We start from the raw sequence: 14,608 nt of genomic DNA, 5'->3' as shown, positions 1-14,608 counted from the left end.
TTGAACACAAAAGAAGTGACGTCTTACTTTTGAGAATGGTAATTATTTTAATCCTGACATTGTTTTATTCACAGTTCATTCAGAGCACAGTTTTTTCTACAGTGCCCATACGTTTTTAAACACACTAAAAACGTAAACTAAACAGAGAGGTAAACACTGAATGTGCAAAGCTGTCAGCTGCAGAGCGATGCACGGATTCCTACATGACGGAAACGACAATTAAAACCATCTGTCAAGCTGGTGTAAGATCAACACATCCGATTTTACAATATTTTACAGTGCAGAACGGTAGTGCAGGTTTTCTCTGGTCTCTTTTTGAATGTAATCAGTGGGTTTCACACTTTGAATAGGCAAACAAAACACACAAAAACAATGTTGCCGTGTCGTCTCGGACAGATCTAGTCAAACCCCACTATCCCCCCCGCGATGGCCGAGCTCTGTCGGGTGCTAAACCTCGCGGCACGTCTTCACAAACTCTCTCATGACGGCGTCAGACGCTTTCACTGACCCAGCGGAGTTTCTCTGCTCGGACAGCGTGGCCGCCCTCACGGACACGCACTTCAGCAGGTTTCTGCCCCGGTCGTAGTTCCCCACACAGCGGTGGACCTGACCCCTGATGAGTCTCGGGAGCTCACGGTCCTGTTGAGAAGGTGGAAGGTAAGTCGTGTATATATATGTGAAGGTTGTCCTAGTTTTAGTGAACTATTCTGTAGGCGTCTGTCAGTTTCGGAATTGGAAAAGCAGATGGCGGCCTAAGCATTTCTTGAGAATGATCTAGAAACTGAAGCAGAAGTGACTCACGGTTTCGTAGAAGACGCACTGCACCGCATGCTTCCCGTCTCTCAAGAGGAAGTTCTTGGCCCCGTGGCTCCCGGTCGTGACGGCTGAGTCGAGTGTCGCTGTGAAAGGATTTCAGAAATAAGCCTTCAGTCAGTAAAAAAAACTTAGTGACATGGTGTTCATATGAAGGCTTCCATTAGACTGACCCAAAGACAGTAGTAGGAAACTAGGCCGAATAAAACCGAAACCTACATTGACCAGAGTTTTGCTTAATTAACGACACTGAGATTAAGCTGATGTGTTTGAACTTCATTAGCACTCCATCGAAAATCAGATAATCAACTAATACAACACATCTCTGGTACGACACATACCGAAAATCTCAAACAGGAAGGCGGCCCTGTCTCTGTACTGGCTCCAGTGCTTCATGCCTTCGACAACAGTTGTCAGGACGCGCAGGGAATTATCCTCTGCAGGTTTTATCTGCAAAACCGGTTGCTTCTGCAGAGGAAGCAGAAGAGAAACATCTTAATCTACCTAATTAAAGGAAAAAAAGTCTACCTTTAAAATTAATTGATACTTTGTAGTTGTGAACTTTCAGAAAGGGTTCAACATTCAAGCTAATCGAATTCCATTTGATCAATATAATATGCCTGCGTAATGCAATGATCTGTATTAAGTGTTTTAATTGTTTCTCTTACCTTGGATACATATATGGATTCTAAAAATAATTATTATATATTATCTCCATTCTCTATTCACAGCTGTTAATGAGCATCTCGAGTACCTGAGGCTTGTCAAAGTGATCAGCAGAAAACGCATCCAGGTCGTCCTCATTAAACTGACTGATGCTTGAATTCGGAGTGAATTTCCAGCCGGAGTGGTGGGGTCTCGATGCGGGGGTGTTTGGCTGGCCTGGCCTGGGCCTCTGTAGGTCTCGGTGCTGGAAAGACTCGGAGGGGTGTGGCTGACTGTAAAACGACTGCAGCTCGGCCCGTGGGTAGGCCTGGCTGGTATTCGTTTTGTTGGGAAACGCTCCACTACTGTTAGGAAAGATGCTTTGTTTGGTATTTGCACTTGGCTTTCCTGTTCTCGGTCTGAAATGACAAACTCACATTAGTGCCGAATCTTTAGACCTCACAGAATACTCAGTAACCTCAATTGAATGACACCAGACCTTCTGTCAGTATCTGATCCTACAACAGATGACAGACACCACAGGTAATTGTGTTTTTATCCTGCTGTGGCAAACAAACATGAACACACAAATGCACAAACACTCGTCAAAGCACTAAAAGTGTCTGCAGAGGAAGTGTTTGAGTGAATGCGACAGATTTGTGTAGTAACTTATTTCTTGAAGGAAAATATAGCTGGGTATGAATACACTACCGAGTCCTATGGAAATTAAACTGGTAAATAAAAACAGACCAATCCTGATGTTTAAAAGAAGTAAAACGATAAAGGCGAGTTATTCAGGAGTGGCTACTGTCCATAGGATAAAGAGGAGAGAGTCGAGTGGCCGTACCCCATGTTCCCAGTCTTGCCTGGGTGTGGCATTGGTGCATAGCTCCTTCCTGCAGGGTTTGAGTTAGGTCTTGTGTTCTGATATCCTGGCTTGTTCCACTGACTGTTCTGCACATGAGGCTTTGAGTTGGTTGGTCCTAGTACTTGGGAAATCCCTGCATTATCTGAAAATGCAGTTCCAGCAAACAATGAAAATCTCAATTTAAGTTTCCAGAAGTCTTCCAGTTTAAATGCCTAAACAGCATCAACCGAAGGTTAGGGCTACTGGTCTTCAGTTAGTCTCTAGGGATTTTTACGATATGGTTCACTGCTCTGCCATTCCTTGGAATAACAGAAAGGCAAAACAAAGTACATGACATCACATTGGTACCACATTCACTTTCTCCAAAACAGCAATAGAGAAGCACAAATACCTTTATTCAGAATGTATTTATATTATTTTAAGTGAGGCTAAAAACAGCCACTTCAGCTTTAGAGATAAGTGCCTCATAGTTTAATGAACATTATATTCATTTTGACAGTATTCAATCTTTTTGTGGTATAGTGGTAGTCTATTGAACTGGTCTGCTAAGAAAATAAATCATAATAATGACATGTAAAACCTCACCTGATGACAAAGTTGAAGATGCAGAACTCTGCCCAGATGAATAATCACTACTAGAGTAGAATTCATGCTCCGAGGGGTTGGATGTTAAAGGCAGTCTGCTTCGTTTCTTTTGATTAAACAGTGGCACTGACAGGCAGCCTTTATACAGCAAGGACAAAACAAAGAGCTAGTTTTTCTGATCAAGATCATACATGTATTACAATGACTTAGATTCCCAACCATAGTGTAACACTAGGAAAATACATGTATCTATCTCCCAAACATGTACTTGAGTGGGTTGTGTTTAAAGTGTGACACAGCCTTAGAGAGAACCAATCTGAGACTGTGATCCATACACCAATTCACTTACACCTAAATGACTTTTTCAGCAGCCCAATTACAAATGGATGAAACACGGCTTTTGACAGATTAGACTCATAAGCGTTATCTATGTCCTGTTAACAGGGTGTTACAATGCATCTTTGTTAACTATAAAATATGATTATTAATTGAAAATCATTATAAATATTATGGTGAATCAGTAGTGTTATTGTGCTTATCACAGCCCCAATCAAAGCCATGCATGAATCATAGTGTGTAGGTCTGTATTGTGCAGACGAATAACTGTGAAAAGATTATTTTTAAAGCGATTTAGCTTTCAATACCACAATACTGCCGACATTCAAATGGCTCCTACCTGCAGTAGGTCTGGGTGGATAATCATTAAAATTTCTCTTCATTGTATTCACTTGTCACTCTCCTGATTTGACCTCAATTCATACTGCATGCAAATAAAGAAGTGGAAGAAATCATAAGTCACGAATCTGCTCTCCATCACGTTTATATCTGAGATGTTTAGGCAAGCACACTTAAATGTATTTATAGATAACAAACTGCCATCCATAGGAGTTTTTGTTTTTCTCTCCTCCGTGCCGAATACATTATTTTAACGTATTCATTGTTTATGGTTTATTTATTTGTAAAGCCCTATACAAAACAAAATTGATATGCATTCATATTCCGTTCAGTCTTAAACCACATAACGCCTCGTAACAGTGTACACATCATGTCCATTACTTTCCATTGGATCGTGTTTGTATAACTCAACTGCGGTGCTCTGCCGGCCTCTAGAGGCCATCCCGCGGTACTGCGCCCCAACTGGCGTGGAAGTTACTTATCAAATGATAAGATGATTCAATTGTATTTAAAACGACCGCCGTCATTATGTTTTAGTTATGTAAAAAGTGTATTAAGCGCTGTGGATAGTTAAGAAAATACACTGAATTGTTTACACGGTTACTTCAATCGTCTATCATTAAGCTAAGGACACAACATATTACCGTTATCGGGCCTATCAGGCAGGGAAACGGTATTATTTCAGTGTCGTCATCCGCAGCGCCCAGGTGGGCTACGAGCGAGACGCAAACTTACCCTTCCCTTAATATATATATATATATATATATATATATATATATTACTATTACGAAAGCAGAGCCGTTTCAAATCGAGGAGGGTGTTGTTTGCTCGTCTGGTGGGTTTAACGCGTTAATTAACCGGCACGAGAATGACGCCCGTCGTGACGTCACCGTGCGCGGGTGCGGCTGCAGGCGCGCGCTCGGACCCCCCGCGATTCATGGATTGACTCCGTGTTGGATCGATATCTGGATCGATATCTGGATCGATATCTGGATTGAATTGATTCATTGCATGGTCCTGTGCTAGATTGTCAGAGGAGTAGTAGCAGTAGTAGCAGCGAGGTTGGGAGTAGTGTGCATCAGTCATAGTAGTATATTACAGTGAGTAAGGGTAGCTTATATATTCATATCAGGCGTTGTCTTTTGCTTAATGGTGTCACAGGTAGTATACGAACAAGATGGGATGTATATCAGGTATATCATACAATTGTTCTAACATATTTTAAATACAAGCAATTGCATGCTGTGTCGTTGCAGCTGAATGTCAATACAGTACAGCTATAACACAAATAATCCTCAATGATAATAAAGTAATACTAATAAAACGTACTTATACTCATTTACATACTATCATGCACTACAGCTACTACTTACTTCTACACTGTTCCTCCTAACCTAAATTACACTACTGCAATTACACATGATCACTGATACTAACCTACATACTACCATTAAAATAATACATATCCAATAATATGTCGTTTAAAAAGCACTGTCGCATGCAGACAAAGTATCCTCTCATACTTTCAATTCTAGTTATACTGTTACAATTGTTACAGTTAAACTCTGAATTGCAATTCCTCCAGATACGACTAGTAGAGATCAGTCCAGCCCTCCTCTCTGGGTAAATGTAGCTCTCCTTCACTGGATTTGCAAATATTACTATAAGGCTACAGTGCAATACAGTAGCTGTGGTCGTTCATTGCACATAACTGCTCGTCTGCAGACACCTGCTGGAGCCGGGCTGCACGGCCCTCCGTCCAGGTGATGGATATGGAAATGCCTGGCCTAAACCGAGTGCTGGACCCGCAGACAGACGGAGCGGGGTCGTTGGATGGATGGATGGATGGATGGATGGATGGGATGGATGGATGCATGCATTGCGTGAAGCAGCACTTCGTGGGAAAGGTTACACAGCCGCGGCGCCCGCACTCGGAGGGCTGTGCCTGCAGTCCAAGTGGGAAGAAAACGGGGCTATGCAAATACACGGTAGGAGGATCTGTTCGCCAAACCCAGCCCACTAAAGTAATGCACAACACAGGGGCAATGCACTTCAGGCAGCCTGCGAGCTGGACATTTCATCATTATGGAAGTTTAAAACATGTCAAGCAGTGACTGGGGGTTTTAGGCTGGGAAAGAAGGCGACTTGCAGGCAACTTCACTCCGACCAGGTTGACTACAGCTGCGGCTCTTGCTCTTGGGCGAGCGCTTGTCCGCGGCGCGGCGCGATGGCTGGCTGTCGCGGCGGTGTCGCTTTGCATCGGGCCGGGAGGGTTGCTATTTTCGGAGGCACACATGGGAATGAGATGTCAGGGGTGACGCTGGTTAATCTGTGGATTAGAAACGCAGCGGAGATCCAGAGGAGCCGGGTGGAGATCAGACCCTTCCTCACCAACCCCAGGTCTGTGGAGAAGTGCACCAGATATGTCGATACGGATCTGAACAGAGCCTTCACGCCAGAAAACCTCAGGTAAGCCGGCCTGGCAGTGGCGTTGTGTTGCCCTGGCCCCTCTCCGTGCAGTCTGTGTCCCGAGAAAAGTATCATTACTGTTACTATTATCACAACAAATATGTGTTGTATCGATTCGTGTGGCGCTTGTACACTTCAATTAGTATAGCAGGGCAGGCTAATATATGTTGGACTGAGTTGCAATTAAAGCTATCTTAATGAGAGTCCACCTTTACCCATCAGAAGACAGCTGGAAATATCTAAATATTCCAGTTTGATTGTCACAAATTCATGTTAACATACTTTAACTTGAGTTAGTTTGTGTTTAAAGGAAAAACTTTCATAAGTCAGTGGCAGACTTGTAGTTAATTTCACTTTCTCTTATATCTCATAATTATTATTATTATTATTATCCATTCTTTACTATAGTTCTACATCTCCCTTGCATGCATGTTCTGTAAATAACCTTCAGCTCCTTTCCTGTGGTGCTCAGCAGTGGACTTTTACAAGGCTAAAAAAATAAATAAAATAAGGCTGATTTCTGCTGGCTAAAGGGCTCCTTTGATAACATGAGAAAAACAAGCATATAAAAGTAGAGGAAAAACTACAAAAGAAGTAGCTCTTGCATTTTCTTCCCCAGTAGGCCTTTAATGCAGACCAATGTGACTGTTCTGTGCACAGATTGTAAAGAACTGGAAATTGGCCTACTTGGCAGAGTCCAGCTGGAAACTTAGGAGTCACAGGCTCAAAGCAGCGTATTGGTAGCTTGTTGAACCTTCCCGCTGTTGTTTGTGGGACATTATTTATCCGGGATATAAGAAGTGGGGCAGGTTGTGAGGATGTGGAGAATTTAATGATATAGCCTAGTTCTGTTTTTAAGGACAGCTTAGCAGCAATTTTTGAAAGTGAATACATATTGGAAAATGGGAAAAACTACTTTAAAGAATTTGGATCTAAATTAATGTAATGAGAGACTGTAAATGTGTGGCCACAGCGAAATGGCACAGCCTATGTATCTGGCTCAAGGTACTCCAGGAAATGGGAGGTTTCCATCTGCGGGGAAGTGTTGTGAAAGCTTCTCAACATTTCATTTTTTGGATGGGCCAAGCAACCTCTGAAGTGAGCGTGTTGTTGTCTTAATCAAGGCCAATTGTTTTGTAAGGACCCTACAGAAAACTCGAAAGTAAACTTTTAGACTGTCGAATAGCATTTTTGAGGAAAACAACAAACAATGTATATTATCAAACAGTCACAACAGCCACGCAGTCTAAAGCAAATGGGCTGTTGGCAAAATCTTCTGGAATTTGTCAGGTATGAGCGAAAAACAGGAGGCAAAATAACCCCAAACAATGACCTTCGTGGGTAACATTGGCTCTATTATACAGGAGAGTGGCTTTCAGAACATACTGGTTGAACGACTATGATGCCTTTTGTCTGCCATTGCAATAAAAGGAACAGCATACAATTGTGGTGCGAGAGAGAGCACACAACATTTTAAATGGCACCATGAATAATAAGAATGGTTTAAGGTGAATGGATTGGCAGCGGCTCATTGTCCAGAGAAGAACGCAACAACACGACAGAGAAACCCTTCCAAAAAACGACATGCAGTGCGGAAAAAAAAAAAAACAGCTTTGATGGATTTTCAAATTATGAGAAAAGCACTGTGATATTGCTGTGTACTGAATTTTGTCCTTTGAACGTGAACATGAATATGCATTCGAGCATCAATGTGCATTTAAATAGTTATTGTGGTGTTCTAAAATATTCTTTTTGTTGTGCTGTGTGTAGCTGGCTTTGTTGTTTTATTTCCTAATAGTGTGAGGGGAAAAAAAAACATTCTAGGTACATTGAAAAACATAAAAACTCTCTTTAGGATGATGATTTCGAAAGGAATATAAGTTGACAATGGCCAGTAAGAAAAACAAAACACTCTCATCACATGTACTGACCGAGGAGGCGTTTTCTGTTCCCCATACAGTACAGCTGTCCTGTTGTTTGTGAAATATGATTTAAGCTTTTCAGAATGGATTACTTAATTTATGACCAAGCTTCTCCATCTTAAAAATAAACTGATTAACACTGTCCTCCAGAGCTCCCCCACTCCGCTTTTCTCATTACAGACAGGGGTAGGGGCATTAATTGCATATGCTTGTTGGACCAGCATGTCCATCACTATCAGCTTTGCAGGAACTCTGCCGAGGATGGGAGTATTTGATAAATGCGATGTCTCCACAGTGCTCCCAATTGCGAAGACCTGCCTTATGAAGTAAGAAGAGCTCAGGAAATCAATCAGATATTTGGACCAAAGGGTAGTCAGCAGGCCTATGATGTCATTTTTGATCTGCATAATACTACCTCTAACATGGGAGGCACTCTGATTCTAGAGAGCTCAGAGGATGACTTTAATCTTCAAATGGTTCGTTATATTAAGGTAACAACAACTTTTAATTCCAAAGACAGGGGGTTGTGAGAGTCAATGATGTGTATGGGGGGAAAAAAGAGCGAATGCTATGGCATGCGTTGAAAACACCTTGAAACAGAAGCTTTAATCTCCACCTCGATGGCAAAGCAAGACATTCTGAGTCCCATCCTGAGATTTGGACATTGCGAATGCATACAAAAACAAACACGGAAACAAACAAAACTTAAAGTTGTGTGTACTTTTGTAAATTGGTGATACAGCTCAGAAAGCACCCCACAACATCGGATGAAATTCAGGAGTAAGCGTCTACACTACGTAGTCTTTAAAATATCCAGGTTTGAAACAACAATTTAAACAAGACTCTCTTAGTCCAAGCTAGACTATCAGGTGACTGGATTGAATGTAAAACTTAACAGTTGCAAAAAAGATCCAGGGCAGCATGTCTTGCTTTGCTCTTTGCCTCACTATAACTCTTCACCCCCTTTTGCTTCAGGATAGATGTCTGAGATTGGCCTTTTAGAGACGCTGTGGTTTAGTCAAGTGATTCTCCTCTCCAGGTCGTAGATTCTATAAATATACAGGTTTTAACCAGAATTTGTGTGTAGTTGATTTCCATGAAGAACCAAGAAATATGGAACTTAGACTTAAACTGACGTAGGATCTGTAATGTTAACATTTATTTATGCGAGAATACTCTTACATTTCCTTCTTAAATGCAACGCTTGGGTTGTTTATTGTCACCTGGGACCAGAGATCAGAATCACTGATTTAGAGCTAACGTAGAAGGTGCAAAGGTATCCCGTGAACTAACTCTGGAGACCTTTGATCACTCACTGCTGAGAGACATTGAACCCAGTAGATTTGTCATCAAAAAATCGTATCTTTTGTCACACAGGATGCCATTGCCCCGGTCCCTTTTTATGTGCTGCTGACTGAACACCCAGTTCTTCAGTATGCAACCACACGATCTGTAGCCAAGCACCCGATTGGTAAGTGTAAAGTCCGCCATTGCAACACCTCACACATAATATTTGCCTTACTTCCGAAACTCATTAACAGGCTTTACTTTGGCCTAGGTGTTTATTTTTTTAAAGAAACTGAAATTACCAAAGCCAAAAACAAACCCCCAAAAAACATGCTTTTTAAGGTTGATCGTTTTGTTTAATCCACCTCTGACACGAGTTAGTGCTCTTAGTCAAGGGTCTGTGCCTGAAACAATGGCTCTATCTTCACCAGGACATTGTCTACGTTATATGTCCATTGATTAGAGAACGCCCGGCCCAAGGAAATAGGCCAAAACACCGCTGAATCTACAAAAATGCATTATTGATTTTAGCTTGGGTGTCAGAGATGTTAAGATAGAAGATAGAATTCATTGTTGTTCAGAGTTGTGTATTCGTGTTCCTTCAGATTCAGTAAAATGATCCCTATAAAAGCCTTAAATTGTCACAAATTGTTCCATGCAGGTCTGGAAGTTGGTCCACAGCCTCAAGGTGTCATACGAGGCAACATTTTGGAGACCATGAGGTCGATACTGAAACATGCCTTGGATTTCATAGAGCTTTTCAACGGAGGTTAGTAATAAATCCTAGATTAACATTCCATATTTGGGTTTATGCCACCCTTAGCAAACTAATACAGAGGGATTCATGAAAAACACACCATACATCTATTGACATATATAAGAAAGTAAGTAAGTAAAGTAGCTGTTTTAATGTATTTAAGTAATTTATTTCTCTTCTGATGCTAGTGTTTTTTTTGTTAGCAATTCCATTTCCCTTTAAAAAAAAAGAAGAAGAGAAAATCCAGTAGCAATTGAATAAAAGCTTTTTTTAGTTCTAGTATGAAGGACTCATGTCCTGAAGCAACACAGAGTAGACTGCTGACCGTTGATGTCTCCTTTGTTTTCTACAGTTGACCTATATACTACATATCCATTCTGTGTAAGGAAAGACTATTTAAAATGTCACCGGTTTTACGAATCTGTGCAACATGATGCACTCTAGTGTGAAATGATCTGAATTTGGCTTCTGTACAACTCCTAGAGTGAGCTACACACAAAGGCAATTGTTGTGAACAAATTGTCTCTTCCCAGCATTATCTAAAGCCCTGTATTGAGGAAATGCGATGAGATAAACACACAATCTCTTATAGTTGCATTACAAATTGTTCCCGCCCTCCCCCTATTTTATTAAAATGTACAGCGCTTGCTTTGTCTGAAAGATATGTGACAATTGAAATAGAATTGATTTTATCTTCTTCCGAAACACGTTTTGTGAGCTTCGCCAGCTCCGACAGCCCACTAGATGTCAGCTTTTCGCTTGGATTTTGTAGGTCACAGCTGGGCTATCAACGGCATGCCTCCTAAAGGAGTCCAGTTATCACATCATTAAAACCTACAATTGTTGATAATGTGGAGTTCGGGGCCCATTTTGTTACAGCTGAATGCCTCGCATAGTGCAATATAATGCATTGGAGCAAAACATATTACGCTCAGAGCATTTCAACCTGAAGTACACTGAGGGGCGACTGGAACGGGGCTATTGTTCTCGGCACAGTATTAACAAAAAGGCGATTAACCGTGTGCCACACTCCTCGCAATTAATGACGGAATTTGGACGCCCGGACAGACCCCTCTGCTGTTACCGGAGCTTAACAATCGCCCAGGCCTTCGTGAATAGTGTTGTTTATTCCTTTGCAAATTTTAGATGCAGGATTTGAATCAGATTGTGTATTTTCTGCCCTCTATAATACCAGAGACGCTGCTTTTGTCTGTGTCGCAGGGACGGAGTTCCCCCCATGCACAGTGGATGTGTACACGGTCTCGGAGAGAGTGGATTACCCCAGAGATGAAGAGAGAAACATCACGGCTATGGTCCACCCTGATCTGCAGGTATGCCCCAATGCAGACTTTAGATTTGTACGTTTTTAAATCAGTCTCGGCACGTTCTAGAAGCCAGACTTTTTCTGTGCTCTAAGCTTCACCTGTACATGGTTTACAATGTGAACAACGATGACATTTGTATGAGATGTGTGGAGGTGCATTTAAAACTGTTTTGCCACTTTCCCTTCAGGACCACGACTGGGAGCCCCTAAATCCAGGTGACCCTATATTCCTGACCTTTGACGGGAGAACTCTCTACTATGAGGGCGACAGCACAGTGTTCCCAACGTTCATCAACGAGGCGGCCTATTACGAGAAACAGCAAGCTTTTGTCACGACTAGAAGAGATACACTAAAGGCTAATGGTATAAAGGCTCTAAACACATAGAGCCGTTCCCCCTGGAACGCCACACGGAATTTCAGGTCCCAATTTCTCATATCACACCCCCCCATAAACACCACTCATATTTTTAAAAGGTATAAAGAACAGATACGATACCTTGTACAACTGTAATTCTGTCACTTACGAAATTCTGTCATTTCTTGTGTTTGCCAACTCTTGTGTAACCATCTTTTGCACTAGTACTATCACCACATAAATGATAACTCTAGAAATACATGCTTTCGAGAAAACGATCACACAATGCAGTGGCCAGCATTGTAGACACTAACAACACATGACATGCCACTAACACTGACGTTTACTATCGGCATCATCTTAGAATCGGATCACTGTTTGTGTTTGTTTGTGTTTCTGCACAACACATAGAGTTCTTTGAATTCAGATTCCCCCAAATCAATCAAAACAGCTTCTATGAAGACTAAATATACCTGGAGCTGCAAAGCCATTTCAGACCAGATATTTAGCTGCATAGTAGGAAGTTGGGTAACATTTTATATTACGCTGTCATTAAATAGTTACCAAAAACTATTGTGTTTAAATTTTGGGGGGGATAAATGATATATTATAAAGGTTTATAGATTGTTTATGTATGGAATTATTAATGGATGTTCTACTAGTAATCGGTACCTCATGATTCATACTTGACCATGTGCCCTGTCCTATTCAGGGAGCTACAGTATCTTAATCACTTTGGGGACAATCATATCACATCGATACATCAAATTCTGGAATGCACTTAAGAATCATTACAGTAGTCGAACCAGTTAATTGCATAGCTTATGAAAATCATGTACTGTATCGTCACTCAGATGAACTCCTCATTTCTCATGCTCCTGTGCAAGTGCCTATCACGATTTAACACTATGCTGTGAGACAGGCTTGACAGTACTGTACAAACTTGCTCCACTTTTTATCCTAACTTATATAAAGACGAAATTTGAAATTTAGGTATTTCTTCTCTTATCGGTTTTGTACCACAAGGTGGTGCAAAGTGTAGGCAGTTTCTGTAAGCCTGTCCATTTCTGTCCTATAGCCTTAAATTAGTATGAATTTGAAATCAATAGAACATTTTATAACACTGTGAAACTTTAATTTTATAATGGAAGGGAGATTTTTAAGGAGTAGTATTTTAGTAAAGTTGATCATTCTCAGTACTAATGTAATTCTTTTGTCTCAGAAATGAAATACTGTAAAACCGAAGCTGGAAAGCTGGTCACTGTAATAGTTTTAACTGCGATGGTTCAATGTCTCAGGTAGTGCTATAATAGATTAGTAACAGTGCATTGTTTAAATCTGAAAACCTCTGAGAGTTAGACACCTTGTAGGTTTTGTTTAGAAACATATACTATTATTATCAGTACCTAGTGATTGCATAATTGTACTCTACACCTTTTTGAATACGTAGATTGTTTAAATAGAAATAAAAAAGATTATTTGAATACTTAATTCAATATAACTATATATTTATATCTCTCATGTTTCAACAGTACATCAATAATCCATACATGATGAATTCCAAACATGTTTGACATTTTAATGTATATTTTTGTTGAAATTGTTGGAAAAATGAACATCTCTCACATGTATTTAAGCAAAGATTAAAAACTTTTCAAACACTTTAAACTGAAATAAAGAATAAACGACTTTATTTTCATTGTAAATGTATAGTTATGACTGAGTTATTGCTGATGCATGTTGTATTTACCAATATAAATTCATGTGTGAAAATTAGCTGTGTTGTAATTAGGGTTGCATAATTTTTATATCCAAAGAGGAGAAACAATAATTTATATAATATGGTGTATTTTTAATATATGTGTCTAAATGTCACAATGTAAACAAATCTGTTTTGTTAACTGAAACAAACATTTTAGATATCCATCCTTTTGATTACATTGAAAACAAACTGAATAATCTAATATGGTAAAAGTATAATAAATGAATATATGAATTATTATTCTGTGTATAAGAGTCTTTTTAGCACGCGATCCGCGTCTCTTGTGTTTTGTTTTTTCATTTCCTTGTGTTGGTGTTAACTGTTAAACCTTACTTGTGTGTTGATACGAAAGGCTGGATCTCATAAAGATGTTTCATTTTTCGGGCATTTGTTCAAATTCGCCAGATGGCCACGAAAAGCATATAGCATATTGAGCTGTCAATGAATATGATCTCGTCTCCATTCTCACTTCTGAATGAAACGCCTTGATGTGTAAAAGTAAATGTTTGGTATAATTCAGAAAACAATGTGCATGTATAGCACAATGTTTATTTATTTATGTATTTGTTTTAACACATTTTAAACAATTAATTATACTAGTTGCACTGGGATATAGCACATAAAATGTAACTAAAACATAATAGGTTGTTTTGCACATAAAACATCACTGCAAATTTCAGCTTTCCTTCAATTAAGCTGACATAAAGTGATTAAAACTAAATATCTATAAAAGGGCTGGTCTTATTTATTCATTTTCAATACGGACCGATATTTTAATAGAACAATTTTAGTTTGTATTCTTACATTCCAATGCACATCTCTTCTTATTTCAGCGGTTTTCATAGATCTGCACTCTTTGATTTCTTGGAGTTTTAATCACCTCCCTTAACAGCAGCTCCTCGGCGCTTCTGTAATTAGGCTTATTTCTGAAAACCGCATCGGTCACTTAAAGGGGCGTTTTGACTGGTCAATTAAACGATCACCCCCCCCCAAGCTAAAAGCTTTTGCCAACGTGCTCCTCCGGCACTGGGAGAAGATCCAACCGAGCACTCAGAGCCCAGAGCCAGCCCCCATCTATCACCCACACCGACGAGTAAAACCTTTCTGTAGATTATTACAGCTAATAAAAATGGCAAGGAATTTAC

General features: G+C 40.1%; 2 protein-coding genes across 2 annotated transcripts; one reads left to right on the top strand and one right to left on the bottom strand.

The window, feature by feature from the left end:
• Nucleotides 1–38: 38 nt before the first annotated feature.
• On the bottom strand, nucleotides 39–2,409 carry spata22 (spermatogenesis associated 22). Its single transcript, XM_066695757.1, has 5 exons — nucleotides 2,306–2,409; nucleotides 1,568–1,877; nucleotides 1,155–1,281; nucleotides 802–899; nucleotides 39–639 (listed from the first exon to the last, which is right to left on the bottom strand). Exons 1-5 carry the CDS (start codon nucleotides 2,335–2,337, stop codon nucleotides 448–450), a joined length of 759 nt encoding a protein of 252 aa, XP_066551854.1. The 5' UTR covers nucleotides 2,338–2,409; the 3' UTR covers nucleotides 39–447.
• Nucleotides 2,410–5,616: 3,207 nt separating this feature from the next.
• Nucleotides 5,617–13,703, top strand: aspa (aspartoacylase). Its single transcript, XM_066695773.1, has 6 exons — nucleotides 5,617–6,055; nucleotides 8,273–8,468; nucleotides 9,355–9,448; nucleotides 9,926–10,033; nucleotides 11,243–11,352; nucleotides 11,534–13,703. The coding sequence occupies exons 1-6, from the start codon at nucleotides 5,814–5,816 to the stop codon at nucleotides 11,729–11,731; spliced, it is 948 nt and encodes a 315-aa protein (XP_066551870.1). The 5' UTR covers nucleotides 5,617–5,813; the 3' UTR covers nucleotides 11,732–13,703.
• Nucleotides 13,704–14,608: the final 905 nt, after the last annotated feature.

The sequence above is a fragment of the Amia ocellicauda genome, chromosome 22 (assembly GCF_036373705.1).
Source record: "Amia ocellicauda isolate fAmiCal2 chromosome 22, fAmiCal2.hap1, whole genome shotgun sequence".
Classification (NCBI taxonomy): domain Eukaryota; kingdom Metazoa; phylum Chordata; class Actinopteri; order Amiiformes; family Amiidae; genus Amia; species Amia ocellicauda.
This window is presented reverse-complemented; position numbering and strand designations above follow the sequence as displayed.

What these genes read in the sequence shown, in the direction of transcription:
- spata22 (XM_066695757.1), bottom strand. Translation starts at nt 2,337, where the DNA reads ATGCCACACCCAGGCAAGACTGGGAACATGGG. An exon ending in ATCACTTTGACAAGCCTCAG is followed by an intron (nt 1,282 to 1,567) that starts GTACTCGAGATG and finishes CTTCCTCTGCAG; the next exon opens with AAGCAACCGGTTTTGCAGAT. An exon ending in CTTCCTGTTTGAGATTTTCG is followed by an intron (nt 900 to 1,154) that starts GTATGTGTCGTA and finishes ATCCTTTCACAG; the next exon opens with CGACACTCGACTCAGCCGTC.
- aspa (XM_066695773.1), top strand. Translation starts at nt 5,814, where the DNA reads ATGGCTGGCTGTCGCGGCGGTGTCGCTTTGCATCGGGCCGGGAGGGTT. An exon ending in AAATGGTTCGTTATATTAAG is followed by an intron (nt 8,469 to 9,354) that starts GTAACAACAACT and finishes TTTGTCACACAG; the next exon opens with GATGCCATTGCCCCGGTCCC. An exon ending in TGGTCCACCCTGATCTGCAG is followed by an intron (nt 11,353 to 11,533) that starts GTATGCCCCAAT and finishes CTTTCCCTTCAG; the next exon opens with GACCACGACTGGGAGCCCCT.